Here is a 12,166-nt window from a genome sequence, read left to right on the forward strand (position 1 = left end):
GATTATTATATGTGGTGTCCTGAGTACCCCATTGACCAGATTATTATATAAATGGTGTCCTGAGTACCCCATTGACCAGATTATTATATGTGGTGTCCTGAGTACCCCATTGACCAGATTATTATATGTGGTGTCCTGAGTACCCCATTGACCAGATTATTATACAAATGGTGTCTCGATTACCCCATTGTGGGAACCAGTAGATTAGTTGATATGATCTTGACTTTTCTCTCAAAACAATTAAATGCCAATAAAACCTATTGGATTCATTCATACCCCTCAGAATGTTGCTGTTGAAAGTCTGTGTGTGTGTGTGTGTGTGTGTTGGAGAGAAAGAGGGAAAGACGATGTTTAGTCTGCCTGAGTTTGATTTAATGAAGAAAATATTTAAGAATAGCTAATAAATTCCTGGATATTGGTTTACGGCTATTGTTCTTTTGTGTGTCTTTTGGCTTCCCAGTAGTGGTGGTATTAACCCACTGCCAGGAGAGGGTGTGTGTGTGTGTGTCTGTCATCTCCTCTCTCCTCTCTCTCTCGTTGCAGAGTACATGAACTGCACCGGCTTCACTGACATGAACAGCAGACTGAACTACATCGAGTCCAAGGTAAGAAGGAATGACAGTGGAAAAGAGAACAGAGAACATGGAAGAAAGACGGCTGGTTGAAGATGATGACGACGATTAAGAAAATTATGATTATGATGGACGGAAGATTACATGTCACATCAGTATATTTAATCTGACCCTGGCTCTTTTGTTATTCCAGATTAAACTGCTAGACGGGGCAGGTTCACCATCACCATCCTTCAACAACTCAACGGAGGGTTCCAGTGATAACGAGGTGTACACCCCTAACCCCACCCCTATAGGCCCTCCATCCTACCTGGAGCCAGGTAATACCCCTAACCCCTCCCCCATAGGCCCTCCATCCTACCTGGAGCCAGGTAACACCCCTAACCCCTCCCCCATAGGCCCTCCATCCTACCTGGAGCCAGGTATCACCCCTAACCCCTCCCCCATAGGCCCTCCATCCTATCTGCAGCCAGGTAACACCCCTAACCCCACCCCCATAGGCCCTCCATCCTATCTGCATCCAGGTAACACCCCTAACCCCACCCCCATAGGCCCTCCATCCTACCTGGAGCCAGGAAACACCCCTAACCCCACCCCCATAGGCCCTCCATCCTACCTGGAGCCAGGTAACACCCCTAACCCCACCCCCATAGGCCCTCCATCCTACCTGGAGCCAGGTAACACCCCTAACCCCACCCCCATAGGCCCTCCATCCTACCTGGAGCCAGGTAACACGCCTAACCCCACCCCCATAGGCCCTCCATTCTACCTGGAGCCAGGTAACACCCCTAACCCCACCCCCATAGGCCCTCCATCCTACCTGGAGCCAGTTAACACCCCTAACCCCACCCCCATAGGCCCTCCATCCTACCTGGAGCCAGGTAACACCCCTAACCCCACCCCCATAGGCCCTCCATCCTACCTGGAGCCAGGTAACACCCCTAACCCCACCCCCATAGGCCCTCCATTCTACCTGGAGCCAGGTAACACCCCTAACCCCACCCCCATAGGCACTCCATCCTACCTGGAGCCAGGTAACACCCCTAACCCCTCGCCCATAGGCCCTCCATCCTACCTGCAGTAAGGTAACACCCCTAACACCTCCCCTATAGGCCCTCCATCCTACCTGCAGTAAGGTAACACCCCTAACCCCTCCCCCATAGGTCCTCCATCCTATCTGCAGTAAGGTAACACCCCTAACCCCTAACGCATAGGCCCTCCATCCTGTCTGCAGCCAGGTAACACCCCTAACCCGCCCTCCATCCTACCTGCAGTAAGGTAACACCCCTAACCCCTCCCCCATAGGCCCTCCATCCTACCTGGAGCCAGGTAACACCCCTAACCCCTAACGCATAGGCCCTCCATCCTGTCTGCAGCCAGGTAACACCCCTAACCCGCCCTCCATCCGACCTGCAGTAAGGTAACACCCCGAACCCCTCCCCCAGAGGCCCTCCATCCTACCTGCAGTAAGGTAACACCCCTAACCCCTCCCCCATAGGCCCTCCATCCTACCTGCAGTAAGGTAACACCCCTAACCCCTCCCCCATAGGCCCTCCATCCTACCTGGAGCCAGGTAACACCCCTAACCCCTCCCCCATAGGCCCTCCATCCTATCTGGAGACAGGTAACACCCCTAACCCCTCCCCCATAGGCCCTCCATCCTACCTGCAGTAAGGTAACACCCCTAACCCCTCCCCCATAGGCCCTCCATCCTACCTGCAGTAAGGTAACACCCTAACCCCTCCCCCATAGGCCCTCCATCCTACCTGCAGTAAGGTAACACCCCTAACCCGTCCCCCCTAGGCCCTCCATCCTACCTGCAGTAAGGTAACACCCCTAACCCCTCCCCCATAGGCCCTCCATCCTACCTGGAGCCAGGTAACACCCCTAACCCCTCCCCCATAGGCCCTCCATCCTACCTGCAATAAGGTAACACCCCTAACCCCTCCCCCATAGGCCCTCCATCCTACCTGCAGTCAGGTAACACCCCTAACCCCTCCCCCATAGGCCCTCCATCCTACCTGGAGCCAGGTAACACCCCTAACCCCTCCCCCATAGGCCCTCCATCCTACCTGCAGTAAGGTAACACCCCTAACACCTCCCCTATAGGCCCTCCATCCTACCTGCAGTAAGGTAACACCCCTAACCCCTCCCCCATAGGCCCTCCATCCTACCTGCAGTAAGGTAACACCCCTAACCCCTCCCCCATAGGCCCTCCATCCTATCTGCAGTAAGGTAACACCCCTAACCCCTAACGCATAGGCCCTCCATCCTGTCTGCAGCCAGGTAACACCCCTAACCCGCCCTCCATCCTACCTGCAGTAAGGTAACACCCCTAACCCCTCCCCCATAGGCCCTCCATCCTACCTGGAGCCAGGTAACACCCCTAACCCCTAACGCATAGGCCCTCCATCCTGTCTGCAGCCAGGTAACACCCCTAACCCGCCCTCCATCCTACCTGCAGTAAGGTAACACCCCTAACCCCTCCCCCATAGGCCCTCCATCCTACCTGCAGTAAGGTAACACCCCTAACCCCTCCCCCATAGGCCCTCCATCCTACCTGCAGTAAGGTAACACCCCTAACCCCTCCCCCATAGGCCCTCCATCCTACCTGGAGCCAGGTAACACCCCTAACCCCTCCCCCATAGGCCCTCCATCCTATCTGGAGACAGGTAACACCCCTAACCCCTCCCCCATAGGCCCTCCATCCTACCTGCAGTAAGGTAACACCCCTAACCCCTCCCCCATAGGCCCTCCATCCTACCTGCAGTAAGGTAACACCCTAACCCCTCCCCCATAGGCCCTCCATCCTACCTGCAGTAAGGTAACACCCCTAACCCGTCCCCCCTAGGCCCTCCATCCTACCTGCAGTAAGGTAACACCCCTAACCCCTCCCCCATAGGCCCTCCATCCTACCTGGAGCCAGGTAACACCCCTAACCCCTCCCCCATAGGCCCTCCATCCTACCTGCAATAAGGTAACACCCCTAACCCCTCCCCCATAGGCCCTCCATCCTACCTGCAGTAAGGTAACACCCCTAACCCCTCCCCCATAGGCCCTCCATCCTACCTGGAGCCAGGTAACACCCCTAACCCCTCGCCCATAGGCCCTCCATCCTATCTGCAGTAAGGTAACACCCCTAACCCCTCCCCCATAGGCCCTCCATCCTACCTGCAGTAAGGTAACACCCCTAACCCCTCCCCCATAGGTCCTCCATCCTATCTGCAGCCAGGTAACGCCCATAACCCCTCCCCCATAGGCCCTCCATCCTACCTGGAGCCAGGTAACACCCCTAACCCCTCCCCCATAGGCCCTCCATCCTACCTGCAGTCATACATCACCTCTGGGGAGGTTACCTCTCAACATGGTAAACACATTGTTCTGGTTCCTGTCCATAGGAGGAAGAGGACCACCAGGGCCAATCGGATCACCAGGTATTCCAGGCCCAGCTGGCGAGGCAGGGGTTCCAGGACAGACTGGACCGACAGGTGATCCATCCTAATATTCCTCAGATGGGAATGCATGACATTTGTTCTGGTTTTTCAACATTGTTCAGCATTGTCTTGAGTCAGAAGATTCCGCCTGCGAGCGTTGCATAGTAGTAACGGCGCCTGACGTAAGACAATGCATGTTCAGGTCATTTATCTTCAATATCGGAATGCCTATTGTTGTGAGATGATATGTCCCCTCTGATTCCCAGGGCCAATGGGAGAGCGAGGAAGACCAGGAGAGATCGGTTTTCCAGGCCTCCCCGGACCTCCAGGCCCTCCAAGGCCACGTCACTCCTCTACCCAGCCGAGGGGTGACATGTTCGGGTTCGACGAGCAGGGTGAGTGGACCCCCCCCCCCCCCCCCCCCCCCCCCACACACACACACACACACACACACACAACCACCATCATCACCATCTCAGCCTCAGTAGATGGTATTGTTTTCTATGAGCTCTTCCTGTCAACTAGGATTGGAACACTGGCCAAGGACCAATGAATGCAGAACAAGGGCAGAATATATGTTCATATCCAAGAATTAGAAGCAGTTAATTAGAACCACTGAGAGGGCCTCAGAGTATCTGTCCTCCTCAAAATAGCCGTGTTTGCTTCAGTCTGTAACAAAGACATCACATTAGTAGTTAAAATGCATCAGGTGGTTATTTACCAGGGTCAGAATGTCTCATGTACAGAATTACTACAACAGGAAATACTGGGTTGAATGAAGTTGATTGTTTCCTTGTGTGTCCACATTCATACTGCAGCTGCTAACAGTTACCATGGGTCTCTATGGCCACACAGCTGCTAACAGTTACCATGGGTCTCTATGGCCACACAGCTGCTAACAGCTACCATGGGTCTCTATGGCCACGCAGCTGCTAACAGCTACCATGTGTCTCTATGGCCACGCAGCTGCTAACAGCTACCATTGGCCTCTATGGCCGCGCAGCTGCTAACAGCTACCATGTGTCTCTATGGCCACGCAGCTGCTAACCGCTACCTTGTGTCTCTATGGCCACGCAGCTGTTAACCGCTACCATGGGTCTCATTGACCACGCAGCTGCTAACAGCTACCATGGGTCTCTATGGCCACGCAGCTGCTAACAGCTACCATGGGTCTCTATGGCCACGCAGCTGCTAACAGCTACCATGTATCTTTATGGCAAAGCAGCTGCTAACAGCTACCATGGGTCTCTATGACCACGCAGCTGCTAACAGCTATCATGGGTCTCTATGACCATGCAGCTGCTAACAGCTACCATGGGTCTCTATGGCCACGCAGCTGCTAACAGCTACCTTGTGTCTCTATGGCCACGCAGCTGCTAACAGCTACCATGGGTCTCTATGGCCACGCAGCTGCTAACAGCTACCTTGTGTCTCTATGGCCACGCAGCTGTTAACCGCTACCATGGGTCTCATTGACCACGCAGCTGCTAACAGCTACCATGGGTCTCTATGACCACGCAGCTGCTAACAGCTATCATGGGTCTCTATGACCATGCAGATGCTAACAGCTACCATGGGTCTCTATGGCCACGCAGCTGCTAACAGCTACCTTGTGTCTCTATGGCCACGCAGCTGCTAACAGCTACCATGGGTCTCTATGGCCACGCAGCTGCTAACAGCTACCTTGTGTCTCTATGGCCACGCAGCTGTTAACCGCTACCATGGGTCTCATTGACCACGCAGCTGCTAACCGCTACCATGGGTCTCTATGGCCACGCAGCTGCTAACAGCTACCATGGGTCTCTATGGCCACGCAGCTGCTAACAGCTACCATGTATCTTTATGGCAACGCAGCTGCTAACAGCTACCATGGGTCTCTATGGCCATGCAGCTGCTAACAGCTACCATGGGTCTCTATGGCCATGCAGCTGCTAACAGCTACCATGGGTCTCTATGGCCACGCAGCTGTTAACCGCTACCATGGGTCTCATTGACCACGCAGCTGCTAACCGCTACCATGGGTCTCTATGGCCACGCAGCTGCTAACAGGTACCATGTGTCTCTATGGCCACGCAGCTGCTAACCGCTACCATGTGTCTCTATGGCCACGCAGCTGCTAACAGCTACCATGGGTCTCTATGGCCACGCAGCTGCTAACAGCTACCATGGGTCTCTATGGCCACGCAGCTGCTAACAGCTACCATGTGTCTCTATGGCCACGCAGCTGCTAACAGCTACCATGTGTCTCTATGGCCACGCAGCTGCTAACAGCTACCATGTGTCTCTATGGCCACGCAGCTGCTAACAGCTACCATGGGTCTCTATGGCCACGCAGCTGCTAACAGCTACCATGGGTCTCTATGGCCACGCAGCTGCTAACAGGTATCTCTATTTCACAGAAAATACCTATTCTAGACTTTAAACTGAAATATTATGTGATTAATTCATACCAGGGCCAGTATCTAAATACAAACTGTTTTCCATGGATGAGCTTGTGATGGTGACTAGAATGGGTCAGACAAGGCAAACACAGGTTAATGTGCCATAGTTCAACACTGGGGGGCAGTGCAGGCTGACTGGGGTTACCAGTATTTGGCCAAACTGCAAAATCAAAAGGTTAATTTTAGGGTTAGGCATAAGGTTAGCGTGGTTAAGATTGGGGTTAAGATTGGGGTTAAGATTAGGGTTAAGATTAGGGTTAAGATTAGGGTTAAGATTGGGGTTTAGATTGGGGTTTAAGTTTAGTGTGGGTCTTGGTCTAGATCTGGGTCTGTTGAGAGGAGAGGAGAGGAGAGGAGAGGAGAAGAGAAGAGAAGAGAAGAGAAGAGAAGAGAAGAGAAGAGAAGAGAAGAGAAGAGAAGAGAAGAGAAGAGAAGAGAAGAGAAGAGAAGAGGAGAGGAGAGGAGAGGAGAGGAGAGGAGAGGAGAGGAGAGGAGAGGAGAGGAGAGGAGAGGAGAGGAGAGGAGAGGAGAGGCTGTGTTAGCTGCTTGAGCCAGCTGGCTGTAAATCACAGCTCATTTGTAAACTGTCAGCACAGCAGTCTGGAAACTCAGAACCAGCCAGGAGCCAAATCCCAGGCCCGTATAGAGAGGGGATGGAGGCAAGGCTCTGCCACTCATAGGCCCTCCTGATGTGGCTAGAGGGAAACTGCAGCAGCAGCTGGAATTAGTTCCAGACGGACGGATGATTCCACCAGTGCACTTTACCTTAGTTTTAGTTAAGTGTGCTGGCTGGGGTTGGGGATGTTTGGGTTAACGCTCACAGTTAGGGTGAAGAGGAAGTGATTCAGGTTTATGACAACACATACTAGACAGGACAACACATACTAGACAGGACAACACATACTAGACAGGACAACACATACACACAGGACAACACATACTAGACAGGGCAACACATACACACAGGACAACACATACTAGACAGGACAACACATACACACATGACAACACATACTAGACAGGACAACACATACACACAGGACAACACATACTAGACAGGGCAACACATACTAGACAGGGCAACACATACTAGACAGGGCAACACATACTAGACAGGGCAACACATACTAGACAGGACAACACATACTAGACAGGACAACACATACTAGACAGGACAACACATACTAGACAGGACAACACATACTAGACAGGACAACACATACTAGACAGGACAACACATACACACAGGACAACACATACTAGACAGGACAGCACATACTAGACAGGACAACACATACTAGACAGGACAACACATACTAGACAGGACAACACATACTAGACAGGACAACACATACTAGACAGGACAACACCTACTAGACAGGACAACACCTACTAGACAGGACAACACATACTAGACAGGACAACATATACTAGACAGGACAACATATACTACACAGGACAACACATACTAGACAGGACAGCACATACTAGACAGGACAACACATACTAGACAGATGCATATATTAATAGAAATTTACTTTAAAAGTACTTTACCCTAGCAGTTTGCCCAAGCAGTTTGCCCTAGCAGTTTGCCCTAGCAACACACACACACACACACACACACACACACACACACACACACACACACACACACACACACACACACACACACACACACACACACAGACACACACACACACACACACACACACACACACACACACACGCATACAAACACACAGACAAACACACACACACACACACTACAAGGGGGAAGTGTTGGGTCAGAGGTCCTACAAACTTTAATGAAACACCATTGAGATTTTACAGCAAAGTGGTACAACAGTGGAGGCTTCTCAGAGGAGGAAAGGGAGGACCATCTTCCTCAGTGAATTTCATAGAAATAAAAATTGTAAACGTTTAAAAAGTTATTCCTTTTTAGATAAAACTATACTAAATATATTCACGTCACCAAATAATTGATTTAAACTCTGCAATTAAACTCTACTGTAGACTCAACAGCACCCTCTAGGGTAGCACCATGGTGTAGCTGGAGGACAGCTTGCTTCCGTCCTCCTCTGGGTACATTGATTTCAAATTAGAATGTATCATGTAGTAGCCTAAACCTACCGCTGTTACATTGAACTGGGTGAATGGAATATGAATGACAGTCATCCAATATGCTGTAATAGAAATGTAACATCACTGACCGCCTCTGTGGTACAACTTCGGTAAATACTGTATTTCTTGTTTGTGTTTTAATCAGAGGAAGCACCTCTTCCTCCAGCTCTTCCTGAGTTCGTAGCCGGCCCTCCCGGTCCACCTGGTCCCCTTGGACCCCCAGGTACAACTTCATTTCTGTGTGTATCTGTATCCCTGCAGGTATGTGTCCCTGCAGGTGTGTGTCCCTGCAGGTTTGTGTCCCTGCAAGTGTGTGTCCCTGCAGGTGTGTGTCCCTGCAGGTGGGTGTCCCCCTGCAGGTGTGTGTTTGTATCAGTGTTTTTCTCTCTAAGAACTACAAGTACCATCAACACGAATATGTTCTGGAACTGTTTCTGTGACATCACAGGTCCCCCTGGACCAATCGGACCAGCAGGAGTTCCAGGTCTCCCAGGGCGAGATGTGAGTACCAAATAGTCTAGTATAATGTCAGAGATGTTACTATGGTCACAGTCAGGTCAACATTACATAGCAGAGATGTTACTATGGTTACGGTCAGGTCAACATTACATAGCAGAGATGTTACTATGGTTACGGTCAGGTCAACATTACATAGCAGAAATGTTACTATGGTCACGGTCAGGTCAACATTACATAGCAGAGATGTTACTATGGTTACGGTCAGGTCAACATTACATAGCAGAGATGTTACTATGGTCAAGGTCAACATTACATAGCAGAGATGTTACTATGGTCAAGGTCAACATTACATAGCAGAGATGTTACTATGGTTACGATCAGGTCAACATTACATAGTAGAGATGTTACTATGGTCAAGGTCAACATTACATAGCAGAGATGTTACTATGGTCACGGTCAGGTCAACATTACATAGCAGAGATGTTACTATGGTTACGGTCAGGTCAACATTACATAGCAGAGATGTTACTATGGTCAAGGTCAACATTACATAGCAGAAATGTTACTATGGTCACGGTCAGGTCAACATTACATAGTAGAGATGTTACTATGGTCAAGGTCAACATTACATAGCAGAGATGTTACTATGGTCACGGTCAGGTCAACATTACATAGCAGAGATGTTACTATGGTTACGGTCAGGTCAACATTACATAGCAGAGATGTTACTATGGTCACGGTCAACATTACATAGCAGAAATGTTACTATGGTCAATGTCAACATTACATAGCAGAGATGTTACTATGGTCAAGGTCAACATTACATAGCAGAGATGTTACTATGGTCAAGGTCAACATTACATAGCAGAAATGTTACTATGGTCAAGGTCAACATTACATAGTAGAGATGCTACTATGGTCAAGGTCAACATTACATAGCAGAGATGTTACTATGGTCAAGGTCAGGTCAACATTACATAGCAGAGATGTTACTATGGTCACGATCAGGTCAACATTACATAGCAGAGATGTTACTATGGTCAAGGTCAGGTCAACATTACATAGCAGAGATGTTACTATGGTCACGGTCAACATTACATAGCAGAGATGTTACTATGGTCAAGGTCAACATTACATAGTAGAGATGTTACTATGGTCACGGCCAGGGCAGTGTGAGCCTGGCTGTGTGAGGGAGATGTCTGATACCTCTTCCTGTTTGTGTGTTTCAGGCAGAGGGAGGCCTCCAAGGCACGGCTGGGGACCCAGGGTCTAAAGGAGACACAGGGGAGAGGGTGAGGCAAAAATGTTACCCCTAATGTTCTCATTATAAAACACTGGACTGCTTTAGAAGGAATTTGTTATGAACGTGCATTCCAACACGGACATCTGTTTTGATCAGGAGGTAGACAGGATCTCTTTTAAAGACCTTGTGTTCAAATTCTAAGTCTGCCTCCCAAACGGAGTACACTCATTTTGACCAGGGAACATTTGCGAAGCATCCATACGTCAGACTTCACTGATCACAAAAGTAAACTTCTCATTCAGCCATAATGAATCAACGTGTGGCCCTGGTTAGACCTCACTGATCACAACCAGGGGGGAGGTTTCTATGACGACATAGGGATATTGTTTTATGATGTTCATACCAAGAATCATTTATCTATTTTATTTCGATTTTTTTTTTTTTTAACCCCTTAAAGGTGTCAACAACAACAACAAAAATGATTGGATGAAACCTTTGAATTGGTTGTTAATGCTATTAGCCAATAGAAACACATTGAATAACAGATAGTCCTTACTGCTATTAGCCAATAGAAACACATTGAATAACAGATAGTCCTTACTGCTATTAGCCTATAGAAACACACTGAATAACAGATAGTCCTTACTGCTGTTACCATAGAAACACATTGAATAACAGATAGTCCTTACTGCTATTAGCCAATAGAAACACATTGTCCTTACTGCTATTAGCCAATAGAAACACATTGAATAACAGATAGTCCTTACTGCTATTAGCCAATAGAAACACATTGTCCTTACTGCTATTAGCCCATAGAAACACATTGAATAACAGATAGTCCTTACTGCTATCAGCCAATAGAAACACACTGAATAACAGATAGTCCTTACTGCTATTAGCCTATAGAAACACACTGAATAACAGATAGTCCTTACTGCTATTAGCCCATAGAAACACACTGAATAACAGATAGTCCTTACTGCTATTAGCCTATAGAAACACACTGAATAACAGATAGTCCTTACTGCTATTAGCCCATAGAAACACACTGAATAACAGATAGTCCTTACTACTATTAGCCAATAGAAACACATTGAATAACAGATAGTCCTTACTGCTATTAGCCAATAGAAACACATTGAATAACAGATAGTCCTTACTGCTATTAGCCAATAGAAACACATTGAATAACAGATTGTCCTTACTGCTATTAGCCAATAGAAACACATTGTCCTTACTGCTATTAGCCCATAGAAACACACTGAATAACAGACAGTCCTTACTACTATTAGCCAATAGAAACACATTGAATAACAGATAGTCCTTACTGCTATTAGCCTATAGAAACACACTGAATAACAGATAGTCCTTACTGCTATCAGCCAATAGAAACACACTGAATAACAGATAGTCCTTACTGCTATTAGCCAATAGAAACACATTGAATAACAGATAGTCCTTACTGCTATTAGCCAATAGAAACACATTGAATAACAGATAGTCCTTACTGCTATTAGCCAATAGAAACACATTGTCCTTACTGCTATTAGCCAATAGAAACACATTGAATAACAGACAGTCCTTACTGCTATTAGCCAATAGAAACACATTGTCCTTACTGCTATTAGCCCATAGAAACACATTGAATAACAGATAGTCCTTACTGCTATCAGCCAATAGAAACACACTGAATAACAGATAGTCCTTACTGCTATTAGCCAATAGAAACACATTGAATAACAGACAGTCCTTACTGCTATTAGCCAATAGAAACACATTGTCCTTACTGCTATTAGCCAATAGAAACACATTGAATAACAGATAGTCCTTACTGCTATTAGCCAATTGAAACACATTGAATAACAGTTTGGAACAAAGGTAACAAAATATAGTCCA

General features: G+C 48.3%; 1 protein-coding gene across 1 annotated transcript in view; it reads left to right on the plus strand.

The window, feature by feature from the left end:
* The window catches only part of LOC139383058 (collagen alpha-1(XXVI) chain-like), a 45,157-nt gene that overhangs the window by 28,153 nt on the left and 4,838 nt on the right, over positions 1-12,166 (plus strand). The window contains exons 4-10 of the mRNA XM_071127360.1: positions 544-605; positions 766-892; positions 3,971-4,060; positions 4,273-4,401; positions 8,714-8,791; positions 9,017-9,069; positions 10,257-10,319. Coding sequence (XP_070983461.1) covers positions 544-605; positions 766-892; positions 3,971-4,060; positions 4,273-4,401; positions 8,714-8,791; positions 9,017-9,069; positions 10,257-10,319 — 602 coding nt within the window. The remainder of the gene's footprint in view (positions 1-543; positions 606-765; positions 893-3,970; positions 4,061-4,272; positions 4,402-8,713; positions 8,792-9,016; positions 9,070-10,256; positions 10,320-12,166) is intronic.

Source organism: Oncorhynchus clarkii, chromosome 24 (assembly GCF_045791955.1).
Source record: "Oncorhynchus clarkii lewisi isolate Uvic-CL-2024 chromosome 24, UVic_Ocla_1.0, whole genome shotgun sequence".
Lineage (NCBI taxonomy): Eukaryota > Metazoa > Chordata > Actinopteri > Salmoniformes > Salmonidae > Oncorhynchus > Oncorhynchus clarkii.